The following is a 20215-nucleotide window of genomic DNA, read 5'->3' on the forward strand; positions in this document are numbered from 1 at the left end:
ACAGGAGAACTTTCTATGGTGACGAACATGTTTTCTAGCTGTGCTGCCCAAAATGGTAGCCAACAATCACCTATGTCTATAGAGCTTGGAATGTGTGACCAGCAGGCTAAAGAAGTGAGTGTATAATTTTAATTTCATTGTATGGTGCAGGGCAGGCCAGAGTAAGTGCCCTTTATGTTGTTCTTAGTGCCCCCTCAGAGCATTAATCACACTGGCCATTGGTTGATAGACCAAAAGTGACTGGGGATTGGAGGGATAATGTCTTCGGTGGGTAACAGCTGTTAAATAAGCACATGCAGGCCAGCTCCCCAGAACCACCAGAACCACCTCCGTGTGGAGTTAATAGTAAGATTCCATTTAGGATGAGTGTAGGGCCAATGCCTCTACTCTCTGTGGATGCTGCAAGGGCCCAGGGATTTGCATAAAGGGGAGAAATACCAGTTGAAGGATAGTTTGTTACTGTCACAGTAAAGTGTAGGGCTCCTCTATACTCCAGGAAGCTATGCTGGGGAGACAGAGCAAGGCATTTGAAGGTAGTGGGGGAAGGTAGATCAAATGACTGGATCAATGCTAAAGCTAAGAAGGAAGAAGGGTTCCAGTTAACTCAAGTTACAAGGCTACATGTGATTAGAAACGGGATCAAAACTTTAAGCAGAGCTAGGATCTGCAGTGGTCAGCAGGAAATGCTATGCCAGGGAGGAAATGCCAGCAAAAGTCTTGCAGGAATAAATGGACAGTCTGTGGGGAAAGCAGTGCAGGGTGAGTCCCAGGTGCCATATTGGAATCCTGACTGCAAACAAAGATGTATAAAACCATCACTGAATCACCAGAGCCATGAATGGTGTGATTAGCCACTGTCTTGCAACCTCCTTCTAAAAAATGGAGTCTGAAAAAAGGAAACCATGTGGTTGTGGTTAGAAATTAAAATTTTCCAGGTAAAATTGATTTCTGGTTTAAGGACTGTGAAGCCAGAGGGGCAGTGTCTCAGGTGAATTCTAGAAGCTTGTAGAAGGTGATGGTGCTACTCTCTCTCCGCAAGGGCCATTCCAGAGTGTGAGGGTATGAGTGATAGACCAGATATAGTGACACTGACATCAAGCCTAATTTTCTTACCCTAGTTGATCACCTATCATCTGCATTAAAGTTTATATGAAATTTATTCAGCTAAAGTTGTATGTGCTGTGGTTATGCATGTGGAAAAAATGAAGTATTGGTGAAACTGACATGATGAAACAAGAAATATGTGAGCATGTTTTAACTTTCCCCATGGGGGAGGTGGTAAGGAGAGACAGACAGACACAGGGAGAGGTGGGGTTGGAACTGGCTGTCATCTCCTCTTTGCTTGTGGAATTTTCACCCTTCAAAGCTCTGGTATGAATCAGTGCCACATCTGCCATTGCAGGTCTATCTTGGCATGAGTGCCAGAGAGGAGTTTATTTAGATATAGCATCTTGCTAAATAAGTCTCTTGAAAAAACTGATTTAGTCTTTTATAATTATGTAATTAATTAATACAGTAGAAAAATTGGAAATTACAGAAAGAATAGAAAAAAGAAAAACAATCCTTATAATTCTTCACCCAAAGACAGCTACTATTAAATTTGGATAGATTCCCTACTAGTATTTTTTTTTATGTAGTTACAACTCTATAAACAGTAGAAATTGTAGCCTGCATTATTTATTTACCATGACATACCATAAGTAAGCTCCATTTTTAGAAGATAGCTAAAAATAATGCCCTACATTTTTCTACAAAGAACATGGAGTACTTTTATAAGAAGAGAAAATGTTATAGATCCTCTCACAAATATCTATTATCCAAAATAGAACTCCTAATAATACAAAGTGTGGTGGAAATATAGTGAATATTTGTTTTTTAAAAAAATACTACAGTAAAGGATACATACTCCCCCTCACTTCAAACACGCTTATCTCATCACTTTTGTTACTTTCCTTCTTTTTAAAAAAATTAATTTTATTGGTACAGTTAAGGTATACAATATAATGACATAATCAATCTTGGTTCTTATTTTTCCCCCATCCCCCTGCCCTTCCTTTAACCCCTCCACCCCTCTACCCCTCCCTATCTACAAAGACTTTGTTTCCATTATTTTTCATTCTCTCATATTAATTCCATTCCCTTCTTTCCTTTCCCCTACCTCTCCCGTTTCTCCTTCCCCTTTGTCCCTTCTCTATTTCACATTATCTATTATACCTTTTAGTCCTTATTTACACTTTCAGTCTCTCACACTAGAGAAACTATTCAGTATTTACACATGTGTGTCCTATTTATTTCACTTAACGATTCGATATTTACACACGTGTGTCCTATTTATTTCACTTAAGAGTGTCACCTCAATGTGCATCTATTTAGCTATAAATGTCTCTCATTTCTCAGTTTTTAAGGCTGAGTAGTACTCCATTTTATTAAAAGAAAAACACACACACATTTTCTTTATCCAGTCTCCCATTGATGGGTAGTTGTGCTGCTTTTGTTACCTTCTAAAGAGTTCTGGAAGTCTTCTTTTTTTTGACTTTCTTTATGAGGTGTGTGTAGCTGCTGAGTGCCATCCAGTGGAAAGGCAGGCTCATAAAAATATCATAATGTGTCCTCACCTACCTTATTCACATGGCACCATGTGACTTCTGGCTCATCCTTTAAATCAGAATGACCATGGAAGGTAAATGCTTTCAATCCATTAAGACATCAAGGCAGGCATGATTGTGCAGCTAAAGACACTCATGAAAGAGGACTTCCAGAATTGCTTCAGAAAGTGCAAGAACGATGAGGTAAATGTGTTTGAAGAGAGGGATATTCAGTAGTATGAGGAAGATTCATGCCAATATGTCTTTTGCTGTAATAAACTTAGACATTTTTAAAGTATTCACTGTATTTGTTGTTGTTCTTGTTACCCGGGATTGAACTTGGGACTTTATACTTGAGAGGCAGGGGGCAGAACCACTGAGCTAAATCCGTGGCCATGTGGTGACGTGTGTATTTTTGATGTTACAGAGAAACTTGGTCAGTACATGTGGGGGCTGAAATTGCCGCTATTTTTTTAAATTTTGAGTATTTCATTGCTATTATTGTTCACTACTTATGTAGAATATGAGGCAAAGAAAGCTTCCTGGTGGATCCTGGGATTGGGAGATAGGCACTAGGGAAACAAGTGACCCGCAGCTGGAAGTAGAAGGAAATTGATATGAAAACAAAACGACACTAAAACATATGTAGAGGCCAATTGCAAAGAAAGGGAAGCAGAAACCGAGGGAAACACTAGAATCTGAGGTCTGTATTTCTCAAGCTGGGAAACAGACTTTTCGTGACTGGAGAAATCCAATGGGGAGAAGAAAGGCCCTACCGTGGAGGTTTCAGAGAAACACCAGCAAAGGAAAACTGGCAGAAAATGATTGGAACATCCAAAGTAACAGCTCCTCTCAACCAAAACATTATGTTCTGAACATCTCCAGTGCTGGACCACCTGGTAGAGAGGATCAGGCCTTGGATTCCGGTAGTGAGCTGGGTGGAGACAGTGGAGTCCACAGTGCTAGCCTGGTCAACAGCCCAATAAGGAGAGCTAATTAGGCTATTTTCCCATTTCTTCTTATATTAACTGGAAGTTTGGAAATGAAATTAGTGCTACTGAGCTACAAATGCTTTGTAAAACAGCACTTTTAAGTTGCCCAGGAAAATTAAGTTTTGAGAGGGTTTCAAACAGGATCTCACGTGTGCAGTCTTTAGGAAGAACCAGGGCCCATGTGAATGGAAGCTGACCTTTTTCTGGCTGTTATTCAGTAGCAGATGTGCATCTAGATCGAAATCTCGGGATTGTTGCATGAGACATGAATGAAAATTTAAAAGGAGAGGAAAAGGGAAACTGGGCAGGGCTCTTCTTATCCTTTTGCAAACTGAAATTGGAAGCCTAAGTTTTGGCAGATCTTTCTCTATGCCCTGTGATAGAGAAGCTTCTGTAGATTTCACTCATTCACTCACTCACTCATTCATTGAGGGGCATCTCTCAATTATAAACTAAATCTTACTTGTGGTTTTGAATAAAATGGTTGAAGCTAGAGAAATAGTCCAGGAAAATAGTCCAAGTTCCCCAGATCGTGAGTACAGAGTTATCTGTATAAATTTGGATGATGATTTTATTCCTTTTGCTCATGATGGAATCTTGTTGCTATTGTTCAGATTTTAAAAACTGCATCTGGTAGAAAAAAATGCTCACTTACAGGAAGGCTGCATGTTATGAGCTCAGTCTGGTTCTTTTATCAAGTGCGTTCTGCCTTTTATAATAATGTGGCTTCATTGGGGAAAATTCTCCTTGTGGAGTGTGAATGAAATGTTTTTCTTTAAATGAGACAGTTGGGGCATTTATTGACAGACTTTCATTTCATAAATTGAAATAGATGTGAATATATATACTACAGACTAGGAAATACAAAGAAATGAAAGCCTTGTTGGAAATATGTAGACTATCCTATTGTCTTTTCTTCTGATTGAAAATAACCACACGACTGTTAGAAATCCCAAATCTAGGATGTGTCTGGTATAAAGATAGGTCTAAGGGTCTTCTGATTGTTTGCTCAAAGATATGAAATAAAAAAATTCAGGGAAGGTTAAGAATTGCAAATTTAAGCACTATGTTATCCTCTAACTCTAAATTCTGCCTCTGTATTGGAACTGGAGCTTTTAAAATACCAAGGACCACGCTGGAGAAAGCTGCTTAAATTGGTCTGGAGTGAGCCAGGAGTTGTGGATCAGGCCCAGGTTCAGCCCAGGTTGAGTACCACAGCCAGTGACCCTTGGGGAGCTCAGCAGTGCTGAGGTCACCTTGATTTACTGGGTTTTTAGTACTTTTGGAATTGAAAAATGGGGTTCTGTTTTTATCTCAACTGATTACAGAAGAAATGCATGGAAGCCCATTTGGATTAGGTCTGCAGATTTTCAGTGACTGTTACCATCCACATAGCAGATCTGTGGGAAATGGGAAGACTGCCTCCCCCGAAAAAGCATTGAAAAACTTTCCCACTACCAAGACTTAAATGAGACGATGAAACTTGAAAAATAAACTAGGAAGTAATTAAGTGACCGTAATTTGCTGTTAGAAAGTCACTTACTAGACTTTGAAGTCCACAGAGCGAGTGGAAAGGAGAGTGTTGATGTTTGCCCTAATGTCTGTGGGCATCGCACGAGGCCTGCTGCCTGATTGGCATTCGCACTACCCTATCTGTGGTGTATTCTAGATTGTCTTTTTTCCCCTCGTCTTACAAACCAAATTTAATTACTGAAATGTATTGATGGAAGGAAAAATATGACAATTGTCTGAACTGTAAAATTTTCCTTCTCCAAAATAAGATCCTCAACCCCAAATAAACCAGCTGAGTAAATAAATTCCGTAGTTTCTATCCCTAGAGAACACTCTATTTTGATGTTTAAATAAAATGAGTAGTTTATAAATTCAAAAAAGTATCAAATCTTAAGGAGACTACAAAGGATTTAAATATGAAAGAAAGGAAAAAATTTGAGGCATATTCTTTTTTTTTTCCTCATTGAGTTTATTGGTACATTTTAGATATACAGTACAGTTACACTCATTATTGGGATCTTGTACCTTTACATGACAGGTCTTGGTTCTTATTTTCCCCCCTTGTCCCTGCCCTCCCTTCACCCCCTTCCTCCCCTCCCCATTTACAAACATTTTATTTCCATTTTTTCATTTTCTCCTATTTTTTTCCTTTCCCTTATTATATTCTAAAAGTGGTATTATGAAATTTGTTTTATGGAAAGTCAAAATGACCCCTGGAGTTTTCTGCCTATTTTCTTGTGTTGAAACACTTTGAATACTGGCACTTAAAAGAACCCCTTTGCCAATGGAGTGTTGGTATTGTTTGAGTGTGTTTTGGGGAGTTTAGGCTTGATTTTTAAAAAAATATCTAGTGCTTAATCCTTCAGAAGAGACTTTAGGGAAATGAAGATTCTGGATAGTTGTCATGGCAGGCAGCACAAGCTCTAACAATTTATTGGGGCAATTTGCTGTAAGTTTTAGAGTGGCTAATTAGAAAGCCATTTTAATGAAACACCATCCTTTAATTCAGACATGGACGGGAAAGCCGGCAAAACTTATCCTTCCTGATATGAGACTCTGGTAAAGAAGGTGTGAGGCTGAAGTACAGGGAGAAGTGATGCCAGCAACGGCCCAATAAAATAACATCAAGTCAGAATAAAGAGTGAAGTGAAGGTGTCTAGAATTAAGAAAACTTGAAGTGACGGGAGGGTTCATCCAGGTTTTTGAGATTTTTTCAGCCAATAAGATTTCAGCTGATCTGATGGATTTACACCACAGTTGTCAAATGGGAACTTCCCATTGTATTAACAGCCAAAGGGATAGCACTATTTTTTTTTTCTGACAAGTTGGTAGTATTTTCAGCATATAATATTTGAATGCCAAATTAGTACACTCAGAGTTACATGGCAACCTCACATAATAAGAACTTAAGCAAAAGGAAATATACTGTATTGGTCAACTGTATTCTACATATTTGAGTAAGGCATGCAAACATTCACTTCACTTACTTTAAGGACCATAGACTTTGTATGTTGTGCTACTATTCTTGACTGTTTTTGTTTTGTTTTGTTTGGCTATACTCCAGGTTGAACCCAGACACTTTGCACTGATATACATCTCCAGCATTTTTTCCTTTTGTATTTTGAGACAAGATCTTGCTAAGTTGCCTAGGCTGATCTCAAACTTGTGATCCTCTTGTCTCAGACTCCCAGGGTGCGGGGAATACAGGCATGTGCCACAAAGCCTGACTTCTTTCCATTTTTAAATAAACTTTATTTTTTAAAGGAAAGGTTTAGATTCACTTCATTTAGATTTTAGATTTCCTTATTTTTAACCCAATTTCCATTTTCTGACCCCAGATAACATTCAGATCCAGCTATATTTAGTCATCGTATGTTCTTAGGCATTTCTGGCTATAAGAGTTTCTCATACTTTACTTACTTTTTGATGATCTTGACAATTTTGGTAAGTATTTGTCAAGATGTCCTTTTATTGATTTTTTTTTTGATGTCTCCTTCATTACACTAAGGTTATGGGTTTTGGAAGGAAGACCACTCAGGGAAAGTGCCACTGTCATGCCACCATCTCAAGGATTGGAGCTGTCGACATTGTCGACTTGGATTACCTGTCTGTGGTAGTGCTTATCTTTTTCTCCACTGTGAAATTGATCTTCCTCAGTCTCCTTTCCATACTGTGCCCCACAACCACCACCCTGGTGCTGGGACTGAACTCAGTATTTTGCTCTTGCCAGGTAGGTGCAGCGTCACTGAGCAACATCCCTGGACCTTTACGGTGCTCTTTGCAAGGAAGTCAAGATGTGTAGCCCACACTTAATGAGTTTCACTGCCTTGTGAGTGGACTGGCTTCATAAATTGAAATTCTTTTGCATAGAAGATTCATATCTTTACCCCCACCACACCCATTACTTAGTCACTCAGTTGTTTATATCTGTGTGGAAGCATAGATATTTACTTTACCCTTTGGGTAACAATCTATGGTGCTTTAATTGTTGTCAAAACATTTAAACTTTAGTAGTTGAAACTTTTTTAGTTGGTTCTTGTATCGTTTTTACATATATTCATCATTGTGTGTGTTATGTATGCATTTTAGTGTAGTGAAAATATTCTTTATGACTCATTAATTGAGGGTACACCACAGCATGCATTTGTCAGAACACAAAACTTCACAGCACAGGGAGTAACCTTAATGTATGCAAATTTTTAAAAATTGAGGCAGACAGGGCCAGGATTTGGTTCAGTGGTTCCTCTGCCTGCCTGGCAAGTGCAAGGGCTAGAATTCAATCCTGGGTACCAAAAACAAAACAAAACAAAACAAAACAAAAAATTGAGGCAGGCAGATGTGACAAAATAATCTAATTGCATTTAAAATTTATGAAACAAACTTACTGAAGGTGGATTATTATTTAAATAACTTTGAAAATGAGTGAAGTTTCTAAGAATAAAGTCATAAGCTCTTCAGAAGCACTGTGCTCTACTTGTAAAGTTTATTCTCACAGGGATGCAGGTAACAACACTGTACAGATACCCTGGAATTGGATGATGGACAGTCAGGGGCAGATTTCTCACTGTTGGAGAGGACATGTAAAGATAAGCAAAAAGAGAAGGGTAGGATGAACCATGTAATCAAGTTATTAAATGTGATCGGTTTGCCTGCTGTGCAGTATGCCAATCCCTAAAGTGACAGGTTTTGCAAAAGATAAAGAATTTATTTATGAGTTGACCAAACTTGAGGATGTTGGAGCCCCCATGCTCAAATCTGCCTCCCAGGAGATAGGGTTTTGAGGTATTTGTGGTGATCTGAGGGGTAGGGAAAGGTGATTGGAAGTAAACTAGTGATTTGTGCATGATGATCAGAGCACAGCTCTTCATGGGATGCTTGCTTAGAAAACTGCAACAGTGCATGCTCAGAGGGTGGAGTTTTCAACCCTGTAATGTCAAATGATCACCCATTTGACCCTTGTGCAAGCCAAAGTGAAGAGTTGGTCGTTTCAGTCAGTTTAAGGTACTTCCAAATTCCTGCAGAATAATTTAGGCAATTGTTAGCATCCTAAACCATACATCAGAAGTGTTACCTATAGCAAAGCTAATGAGGGTGTACTACTTAGCCATGTGACCTCCAAAACTGGTGATAAAAGCAAGTCACTGAAAGCTAGAGAATTCATTCAAGTTTCCCCTTGGTTTCAGGAATAGATTAGACTTGTACACAGTACACACTTATGCACATGGTTTCACATACTGTATAAATATTTGTGGATGTACATATACACAGAGATTTTACACTCATATATTTTGTTGCTCTGTTGGAAGTGCCTCAAAAAAATACCAGTGGCATATATGAGATAAGCCTCCCATTTTAAAAATCAGGATTATACATCATGTTTTATGGAAATTTTAGATTTAGAAATATGAAATCAATAGTTTAGAGGTGAAGTTAAAATTAATTATTTAAATGTTTTGCTCCTTTGATACATCATAATTAGCTTATTTTCATGTGCTTAATAATATAAAAGTCTATCAAACATGGACTTTGAATTTCAAGTGATTAAAAGTATCTGTGAATAAGCACATAAGAAACTTTATTTAAGGAAAATGGAATTGGAGTACGAGCAAGGAAAGCTTGAACTGTAATTTTAGATGTTGCTTTCCCTAAGCCCATGAATTCTTCCAACCATGAAAAATTTCTTTCTCCTCAGGCTAGAACAAGAGCTTTTCCTAGCCCTCAACTCTCTCTGCTTTCAGTCTTTTGGCTCACATCCGTGCTTCTCCCACCTCGAGGGTTCCTCCTGTCCACAGTCCTCACCTCCAGGGCAAGGGAGGCTCCTTTGCTGTTTCCTTCCTCTTTTTTTTTTTTTTCCTTATGATGTTCCTGGAACTTCTTGCACATTTCCATGGTGCAGTATTGAAAAAATATAGTGAAAGTAAACTTTATTAAAATTTTATTTATACTTACTATTTAAAGCTGGTTGAAAATTTAACTTCCTTGCAATTGCAGTCTCATTTGATCCTTACAGTAATCCTCTGAAGTAAAGAAGTTATGATCCTAGTTCATATTTTCCTCCCAGTTTTTAGTTATTGTTAATGCGTGTTTGCATTACATAATGATTACATTCCTTGTGGGGAGCTGTACATGGACATTATACAATCTTAATTCTTTTTTAATCGTCCCCTTTCCCTACCATCCCTAACCTCTCCCTCCATCCTCTTGACTGTCTTCCCATTTGAACAAAATCTATCTTCCTACTTCTTCTTATCAATCTTTTATTTCACATTTCAGTTTGGTTTCTCATATAAGCGAAATCATGTGGCATTTAAGCTTGTGTGTCTGAGTTATTTCACTTAACATTATAGTTTCAAGATATATTTATTTTCTCGCAGATTGCTCAAGTTTGTCCTTCTTTATGGCAGGGTAAAATATACTGCACTGTGTATAAATATCACATTTTTTATTCATTCATCTGTTGATGGACATATAGGCCATTTTTAAAAGTTAGCTATTACGAATTTTGCTGCTATAGACATGAGTATGCGTTCAATATACTATGATATCTTTAACTCTCTGGGAAATACCTAGAAGGGGAATAGCTGGTTCAAATGGAATTTCTTTTTTAGTTTTTTGAGAAATCTCCATCCTGATTTCCATAGCGGTTGTAATAGTTTACATTCCCACCAGCAATGTAAAAAGGTTCCTTTTTCCCTGCAGCCTTGCCAGCATGTTAGTATTTGACTTCTTGATGATAGCCATTCTTTTTGGAGTGAGATAGAATCTCAGTGGTTTTTGTTTGTTTGGTTTTTGTCTTCTTCTTTATTTTTTGGGGGGGTGGTGTACTGGGGATCGAACTCAGGACCTGGTGCTTGCGAAGCAGGTGCAGTGTCACTGGGCTAAATCCCAAACCCAATCTCAATGATTTTTAAATTTACATTTCTGTAGTGGTCAGCAGTGTTGAACATTTTTCTCATGTGCTTATTTGTACTTCTTTTGAGAAATATCTGTTCATTTCATTGGCCCATTTTTTGATTGGGTCTTTTAGAAGGTCTAAATTTTTAAAAAGTTCTTTATTCTACTTATTAGTTCTTTGTCTGAGGAATAGCTGACAAAATTTTCTTTTATTCTGTAGGTTGTCTTTTTGCCCTGTAGGTTATTTTCTTTACTGTGCTTTTTAATTTTTAAAATTTGAGATGATTCCACTTGTTGATTCTTGATACTATTTCTTGTGCCATTGAGATTCTGTTCAGAAAGTCTGCCTATGCCTGTGTCCTCAAGAGTTTTACCTATTGTATCTTTCAAAAGTTTGTGTTTCTACTTTAACATTCAGATCTTTGATCCACTTTTGGTACAGTTTTTTTTTTTTTTGGTACTGGGGATTGTACTTGGGTCCTTGCGCTTGTGAGGCAGGCGGTGGAACCACTGAGCTAAATCCCCAGCCCCCCACTTTCATTTTAGTTGAGTATGTGGTGAGATATGTGGGTCTATATTCAATCTTATGCATGTAGATGGCCAGTTTTTCCAGCACCCTTTAAAGAAGCTATCTTTGTTCCAGTGTATGTTTTTAGCCCTTTTGTCAAAGATCAAATAGCTGAATATGCTTGGTGTTGTTTCTGCAACCTCTATTCTATTCATAATCTTATTTTATATGGGAAAACTATGGCTCAGAAAGAGGAGTGACTTGGCAAGGGCTTTGAAGTAAATAATGGACAGAGTTGTTTGGGAAAAGAAAGAATATGAGAAAATGAAAAAACGGAAAGAAAGTTTGTAAATAGGGAAGGGAGGAAGAGGTGAAGGAAAGGCAAGGGGTATGGGGAAAAAAATGAGAACCAAGACCTATCATATAAAGGTACAAGATCCCAATAATGAATGTAACTGTACTGTATACCTAAAAAGTACCAATAAACTCAATGAGGAAAAAAAAATATATATATATATGTCTCCAAACCCAGGATTAAAAAAAAAAAGTGTATTAGTGAAGGTTCTCTAGAGGAACAGCATCAATAGAAAACATATGTACAGTTATGCAAGGAGACTTATTAGGTAGGCTTCTGAGATTAGAGTTGGATGAGTCCATGATGGCTGGCTACACACTGGCCAGCCAGGGGACACAGTAGCCGTCAAAGGTTGAAGGCCTAGAAACTCACTCTAGCTAGAGTCACTGGTGCAAATCTGCACTGAAAGACTGAAAAAATTGGAGATCAGTGCCTGAAGGCAACATCAAAGCCTGAAGCTTTTTCAAAGTGGGAACACTTCTTCCTTCTTTCTTCCCTTTTTATTCTGTCCACATACAGGGTGGGTCTCCCTCCTTAGTTTGCTGGCCCATGTGTCAGGCATCCACAGACACACCCAAAATCATGGTTACTAATTTTCTAGGCAGCTCTTACTCTTGATATATCACAACTAGCATGTGGCTCCTTAAAACTATGAGTAAGACATAGTTCTTGGCTTCAGGAATTTGGGGTTTCATTGGGGAATAAAAACCCCACAATACTATAACTCCAATCTAGATATCAATATTCTGTTGAGGAGGTTTAATTTTATCAAAGTTTAAAGGCAGGTGATATGTCGCTTACATGAAGCAGATGAGAGAAGTTTTCTGTGTGGGTCTTCCAGAAAGCTGAAATTTCAAAGTAGTAGCATCTTTCTTGGATGATTGTATCCTCATGGAAGTGATTTTCTAAGTAAAAGATTTTCTACTTAAAGGATGCATAGTAAGATAAAGGTATTTTCTGTGAAGTTGTTTGCACTCCTGCACTCTAATGGTTGGTTGTAGGATATCTGATGAAAAGGTGTCCTGGGAGATGTATTTTGAATTCCTCCAGCTGTAATTGTAATCAGCCAGTCAAACAAAGGGAGGAATTTATCTATTGAATATGAATGAAATGTAAATGACACTTTGAATTAATTTACATGTAATTATATTGAGAAGATGAATGAAACTACTTCACTTACTATTAAAAATAACAAAGATAGGGCTGGGGATTTAGCTCAGTGGTTCCGCCACCTGCTTCACAAGTCCAAGGTCCTGAGTTCGATCCCTGGTACAAAAAAGAAAGAAAAGAAAACAATAAAGATAAATGACCAACATTCAGGAGAAAGTTTGTAGTAAGAGGGAAAATGAGCTAGCCTAAAAATAAAGTAGGTTGCATAAACAGTATTTTTGATTCACTTTACATGTTTACTCTGCATGGCTGGTGAGTGGAAATCACTTCATTTAAAAAAAATATTGATATATAGAAAAGCAATTGAGAATATCAAGAAATCTAATAAGGACTAAAAGGTCTAATAGATAATGTAAAATAGGAAGAAAAGGGGCAAAGGGGAAGGGGAAGTGAGAGGGGCAGGGGGAAAGAAAGAAGGGATTGGAAATAATATGAAAAGATGGAAGCAAAATCTTTGTAGATAGGGAGGGGTGAAGGGGTTGAAGGGAGGGCAGGGGAATGGGGAAAAAATAACCAAGATGGATTATGTAAAGGTGTAAATTTCCAATGATGAATGTTATTACATTGTATACCTTAAATGTACCAATAAAATTAATTAAAAAAGAAATCTCTTGATATTAGAGGTATTTTTACATGCATTGGTTGAGAAGTTCTAGTTTATTTGTCAAAATAATTTCCATATTAACAATCAGTTGATATGTAATTGGTCAACAAAGACTATGCTTTTGGAAAATTAGATGAAGATGACTGCACCTGGCATCTGAACTATTTTTTTTTATACCAACCAAGTACTTCTCTTTTTCTCTCTGTCCACACTGTCCTGAATTTCTTCAAATCTATCAGTGATGGTCCAGAGAGGAGCAGGCTGCTAACTTGTTGACTAGGGTTATCCATCTCTTCATTTAGTGGAGCTCTAAAAGTCACTGAGTGGAGAATGGCCTGAGGTGGGGGTAGTGCTCCTTGTCAGTGCTGTGCATCTTCCTGGACCACCCTCAGAGATCCTTATTCCACTGGTCTCTGGTAGGAATCCCCCAACGCACACACACTTACCATGATTCCTACCCCCGTTCGGATGGGGAATTTCTCTGAGAAATTCTCTCCCTGACTCCGTTGTCTCTGCCCTTGAAGCCTCCTGACTACTTTGTCATGTATCTGAGCACCTTAATAGAAGAAGTTAGGGACCCTGCATGAACTGCATTTATTCTCTTCTGTTTTTAATTCAATAAAGAACATGTCTCTCTCTTTCTTATAAAACCAGGAAGATACAGCAAGTGTAGTATCCCTAGACTTTTAGTGAAATAAATAGCTATAAAAACCTCCAATTCAGAATTAGGTCTTTAGGGGCCTGGGATTTAGCTCAGAGGTTTCACCGCTTGCCTCGCAAGTACAAGGTCCTGAGTTTGATCCCCAGTACCAGAACAACAACAGCGACAACAAAAAACCAAAACAGAATTAGGTCTTTGATATTTCTGTTTCAGAAATGTTGTATTTCAGGGATCCTTTAACAATAGAGTTAACAATATCCTGAACCAACATTTTTATTTCAGTTTAGTGATTATCCGTATTGTTGTCTGTCTTGGAAGGAGCCAATGGTCTGTGGACCTCTGCATACCCCAAGTATTGTCAGTAGCCTCAGAGCACAACGGATTTTCTCTAGATGAAGATGACTCCATTTTTTTATGCATATAGATATTGTTGTGATGACACGTATTTAAAATACAGTGGTGCCTTATGAACTTAATTTGTTTATATTTTTGGGAAGATGTCTCTGTTTGTGTTTGTGTTGGGAAGATGGCCATTGTCATGTTTGTCACCTGATGTGGAGCAGCAGCAAAATTTTGCCAAACACTTTTGTTTGGGAACCAAATTGTTTGCATACAGCAGCTCTCATGAAATGAGGTATTACTGTTTTTTCTAAGGTTTCTGGCCAGGACAGGTATTTGTCATGAGCATATACTACAAATACTACAGCTGTCATGTAAAGGCTGTGACTAACTAGTGCGAATTGTTCATTAATTCAAAAAATAGCTACACAGTCCCAGCACTACAGTAGCCTCTAAAACTGAAAGTGATTGTAAAAATTCACAAGATATTGTATATTTTCTTTTGAAAGATCTGTGTGGATTAAAATACTCTTTACTGATGTAAGAATTGGGAGTAATTTATCCCTACAAAGCTGCACCCAGCTGCATAAGAAAAATATATAATTATTCCTCAAGTTAAAGGATAGAAAATTTATTCAAATTTCTTTTCATTTAGTTGTGATATTTGCAGCTATAGTAGTTGTATTTTGTTCTAGTTACAGGACTATGTATCAGTATAAAAGTCACAGTAGTGATGAATGTAATTCTGATTTTGACTTGAATTTGAACTTAAATGTCCTCTCACCTCCCTGATATTCTTTCTTTGCCCCTTACACACCTTTACACAGACAGGATTAGCTACCACTGAGGAGGCTATGCAGCTGTTTTGTTTTTGTTTTTTATACAGCAAGGCATGATAGTGCCTTGAAGAAAAGAGATGAATATTAATTAAGACACACACACTGTCATGCTCCAAATCTGCACTAAGCCAATGGATCTTCCTATTGTTTCCAGTGTCCTTTAGTTAATTTGTATGTTACCCTTATAATATCACAAATAAAGCACAATAATTTTTACTCTTACTCATACTGAAAGAAATACTTAGTAGATCCTCCTGTGAAACTTAGGATAATTTTTTCTTTGCAGACTTCAGCTGCTATGCTTGTTCTTATTTGGGGCATGTGTATTTGTGTGCCTGCAGAGTTAGAGAAGTAAGTTTGAGCACTGCCGTGATTTATGGTAAGGCAGTACTGGGTGGCACTGAATGCTAATTACTGGAAAGCGTGCAGGAAGACTGGGCAAGAACTGTTGGTTTGCAGCAAATTAGTCACTGGCTCTACTGAGATGAACTGCAAGTTTGGATTGGAACTGTAAAGACACCAAAATCCTTATTGACAGCCACAACTCAGTGGCAATTCAGGAAAATATCCCAATTATACTAAAAGGTTGTAAATGACTTCGAAGGAATTTTAACAGAATGAGTCCAGTTCACATAGAAGTATCTGGCCACTTTAGGATTAAAAGGACCTGGGAGACTGATCATTAAATGAATTATCAGAGCCGTTTTGGCCCTTAGATCCCCAAAACTGCCTAAGATGCCGATGGTGGGAAAGAATGGTTTGCTCTGGAAGGAGCCCTCCCCTGAGTCCCTTGGCCTTCCTGTGCTGTGAATCAAGCTTTCTGGCTGTCCACACACATAAACCTCAACCTTTATCTCACACCACACAGGGTGGCTTTTCTGAGAAATGATACTCAGCTACCGAGCCAAACAAGCCCCTGTGTTGGAGGCTTTTCTTGAATCACAGACAGTTTCCCCCAGTTACCTTCCTTCTTCATTTCCATTTCTAGTAACAAGAGGGGAGTTAATGATTCATTGGCTCCCAATGACCTTTCAAATAACTGGACTGCAATGTATCAGCGAGACTCTTAGCTTACCCCGCTCTCCCCCCTCTACTCCTCTGGTTTGGCTTTAATATTTACAGCCTCCTTGCTGGTCTACATGTCTGAACGCCTGAAGGAAGCAAAACATTTATTGCCTCTCCCTCCCCATGTTTGGGAGCTCTTTGATGCAGCCTCATTCCTTCCTTTTACATCACTAGGGAGACTCGCCTCCTGGCTGGGCACGAGTTCTTCCTGAGTCTTCCCTCTTCATCTGTTCACTCCTCCAAAACAAAAAGATGGATTCTGACTCAGATTCACCTTTTAACTACTCCTGGCCTTCCTTCCCCAAAATGAAGATTCGGCGAAGGGCGTCCAAGCAAGGTAGATCTTTTGTTTCCTCCGGAGCCAAACCGGACATCTTCATATTTTTACTTTGCTTTTCTTCACTTCTGTGCCAGCCTGTTTTCAGAGGAAGTTCATGTTTATACATGTCTTTATAAAACTCTCGCTATAGAATTACTTTGCAGAGAGACTTCTGGGGTAAATCTGCTCGTTCTGCCTGGGTTCCTTTCAATTTAAATCTACCTTTGCTTTATTGTTCGTGTGAAATTCTCTTTGTGAAACATGAAAGTTTAGCACAACACGAATGTTCGGGATTCATTTAATCACAGTTACTTTGAATTTATCTTGACTACAAAAGAATCCTGTTGATTTAAACATGTCTAGCCTTTGGGGTTTTTTTTTTCTCCTCATTGAGTTTATTGGTACATTTTAGGGATACAGTACAGTTACATTCATCATTGAGATCTTGTACCTTTACATAACAGGTCTTGGTTCTCCTTTTTTCCCCATACCCCTACCCTCCCTTCATCCCTCCTTCCCTCCCCATTTACAAACACTTTATTTCCATTTTTTCATTTTCTCATATTTTTTCCTTTTCCCTTATTAGCTTTCCCCTACCCTTCCCACTTTCCCTACACCTTTAGTCCCTTTCTTCCTATTTCACATTGTCAATTATATCATTAGGATCTTATGTGCTATTATACTTTATTCACACCAGAGAAACTATTCGGTATTTACAAGACATGTCTAGCCTTTGTGAGATTGGAGAACTGCACCTGTGTTTGACATCACTTTCTGCTTTCCGTTTTTGTTTTCAAGTGTATGTTAATTTTAACAAATGTACCTCACAAATATTATTTTATTCATTTTTTTAGAAGTTATAAGGAAGAGATTTAAAAAAAATATTTTCAACGAGAAAGCCTGTATCTCTCCAGGGAATGCAGCCATATATTATAATGTTCACTAAAAATAATGGCAAAGTAAGAAAAATCATTTTCTGCCAAAGGAAGAAGAGGCATTTGTGTGGAGCATGATTAATAGTAGAGTGGGTTTATGTAGTTTATTCTCTTTTATGTGGAAGCCGCTGTCCTAGCATGGGTCTTGGACCTCAGGTGTTGTTTGGTATACAGCAGAGGTGTCCTGGGTAGTTGAGCTGGCTGGGCTTAGCAGGTTGCAATTGTTGCCTTCTAAGTTTTAAATAAAGAAGGAAGGTAGAGAATAACCTTCATCTTTTGTCTTGAGCTAGAACTGGTGTTTTTACATTTTTAAGTCAAGGGAAAAGGAATGTTTTCAGGAATTTACAAGCAGAAGAGTGGTGTCCCTGAAAGTGAGCTTTCTCCCCAGTTTTGTCTTTTGGGAGTGTAGCCATTCTGTATTCCAATCTATAGAGCAGAGTGGCTCGCTGGGTCACCTGTGCTAGTCCCAGAGGAGGAAGGATCTTAGCAGTTGTCAACATACCAGGTTAGCTTCAGGGATCTCTGTCTCCTTCTAAACTAAAATACAGGTATTTGCTTTCTCTTTTACTCTTTGGGTGTGATCAAGGCAATTCCAGGAACAAGATAAGCTGATGGTTCAGGGACAGGAAGCCTCAGCCCAGTTACCTTTCCCAAGCTGCTCTGCTGCTGTCCTTGAAGTGCTACCATTGGGAACCTTAATAGTTTGTATTCATCAAACTGCTCCTTGTTACCTTGTCTTAAAAATCAATTTCTTCTGATTTTGTGCCTAAGGAAAGTGTTCTATTTTATCGATTTTATATATACTATAGGAAAGGAATTAAAGATTTCAACATAAAACCCTATATATTGGCTGGGGATTTAGCTCAGTGGTTCTGCTGCCTGCCTCTCAAGCATAAGGACCCGAGTTCGATCCCTGGTACCAAAAATATACACACAAAAGAATGTACTCATATACTTGTAAAAGCATGCTTGTATACAAATAGAAAGTTTACAAAATGTTAACAGGCAAACCTGGGCAGAGAGTATATGGTATTTGTTAGGTTATTTTTATTTTTTCCAGATTTGTGTAAATTTGAAATTATTGCCAACTAGTATATAAATTAAAAACAAAACTTCTAGCGGACTTGTAAGAGAGGAGATACACGAAGTCTCCAGTGATTGAGAGTGCACATTAGCTGTGCTCACTAAGAGCTCTCCAGGCGGAAACTGTCTTATGGGATGCCTACATCTCTGGGTTGAGATGCACCCAGTTAGAGTTATGTTGGCTTCTAATCTGCCTTATTTATTTTTGTATTTATATTGTCCAGCTGTCTTAGTAGGTGCTCGAGTTGTTGGGAGTCCAGGTGGCCTAACCCCATGAAGGGATGAGGATTCCTGATTAGAAGGCCAGTGAAGTGGTAGGGAATACATTAATCACACGCTTACTTCATATCCTGGAGAGTGGCCAGTTTGAGCTACAACAGAAAGTCATGGCACTGCTATGTATAAATTAAAGCTGATTCAAGTGAAAGCAGGTACCTGGGTTATGAAAATAATTAACTCTTTGCCACTAGGAGACAGAAGACAAGTGAAAATAAGGCAGTTTTGGAGCAGAGATTGTTAAACTGTACCACACTTCCTTGTTTATTAGATGATGACGATCTGGTTGTGAAGAGAAGGACTGGCCATGCTATAATGTCAGTTGGACAGAGCCCCAGGGCCAGAAGTCTTTAGAGCCAAAGAGGTATAGAAATGAGCTGGCCCCACCACCTCATTTTCTGGATGAAAACACAGAATTCAGAAAGGTGAAAGGAGGGAATTGTCTCTCTTTTCAACAACCATTTCCAGAGTGGCGGGCTCTGTCCTGGAAGGTAAAGGGAAGTGGTAACCCTGAGAGATGCTGAACCTTTTTACAGGGATTTTAGTTCAGGTATTGGATCCACATCTCCCCAAACCCAGACATGTCACCTCCATCCAGTGACAGAAACACCTAGAACTCTGAGTTTTCAGCCTGATGGCCAGCTATGAAAAATGTGTTTTCTTGTTTCTTAGAGGATGACACAATCTTCAAAAATGAGGTGGTTTGAACTTCTTCCTCAGCCCATCCTTTCTAATTATCCCCAACATCATCCTCAGATGTAGGTCTCTGTCACCTGGGAAATTATGAAGGAAAACTTTGGGGTTGGAATTTTTGGCTGATTAGCAAATCTCTCTTGTGTTTGGCCAGAAATATGCTCTTTTATTCTCAGCTATTTATCTCCTATCCTAACTTTCCTTGCTAGTATTCGCTTTGTTTTGGTCCCACTCCCATCCTTGTTTTTGCAGTTCTTTGAGAGGTACCCAGACACATTCACATTACTGGTATAGAGAGTGATGTAAAAATTTAGGGAGATTATTTGGGAACAAGAGGAAAAAGAGCAGAAATCCACTAAAGCAAATGTCAAAATATGTAGCTAGTACTTTAATTTTTTTTTCCAGTACTGGGGATTGAACCAGGGCCTTTGCAATAAGCTACATCCCTAGTCCTTCTCATTTATTTATATTTTGAGATAGGGTCTTGTTAAGTTTCCCAGGCTGGACTGGAGCTTGCTGTCCTTCTGCTTCAGCCTCTCAGAGTGCTAGATCACAGGTGTGCTGTGCCACCATAGTACTTTCTCATCTGCCTGCCTTAGAAGAAAAGAAAAGGTACATGTGGAGGTACATTTAGAATCAGTTTCTTTGGAATGATTGGCACCTCAAGGGGAATGTAATGAAACTGGTCAAAAGCAACCTGCACCAAATATATTCCCAGGGATTCTCAGAAGTTGCTCTTTATCATTTCATGGGCAACCCCAGGACAGGTTGTTCCAGGAGCCCAGTGGTTAATGATTGGAGTGGGCCAGAATCTACAAACTGTTCTGCTTGAGGGACTCTAGGAATGCCTGTTTTTTTTTTTTTTTTTTTTTTTTTTTTTTTTTT

The 20215-nt window shown here is 38.5% G+C and overlaps 1 protein-coding gene across 6 annotated transcripts in view; it reads left to right on the top strand.

Annotated features, from left to right (window-relative positions):
• The window catches only part of Arhgef28 (Rho guanine nucleotide exchange factor 28), a 300102-nt gene that overhangs the window by 165301 nt on the left and 114586 nt on the right, over window positions 1-20215 (top strand). Inside the window, exon 1 of one of the 6 annotated variants that reach the window (XM_010635172.3) lies at window positions 16038-16361. The exons of 4 other annotated variants lie outside the window; for them this stretch is intronic. In XM_010635172.3, the coding sequence (XP_010633474.1) occupies window positions 16277-16361 (85 nt within the window). In that variant the 5' untranslated portion in view covers window positions 16038-16276. Of the gene's footprint in view, window positions 1-16037; window positions 16362-20215 lie in introns of those variants that run through there. One more of the 6 variants, XM_010635174.3, reaches the window with a different exon arrangement.

Source organism: Fukomys damarensis, unplaced genomic scaffold (assembly GCF_012274545.1).
Source record: "Fukomys damarensis isolate Sample0158 unplaced genomic scaffold, DMR_v1.0_HiC HiC_scaffold_1, whole genome shotgun sequence".
Lineage (NCBI taxonomy): Eukaryota > Metazoa > Chordata > Mammalia > Rodentia > Bathyergidae > Fukomys > Fukomys damarensis.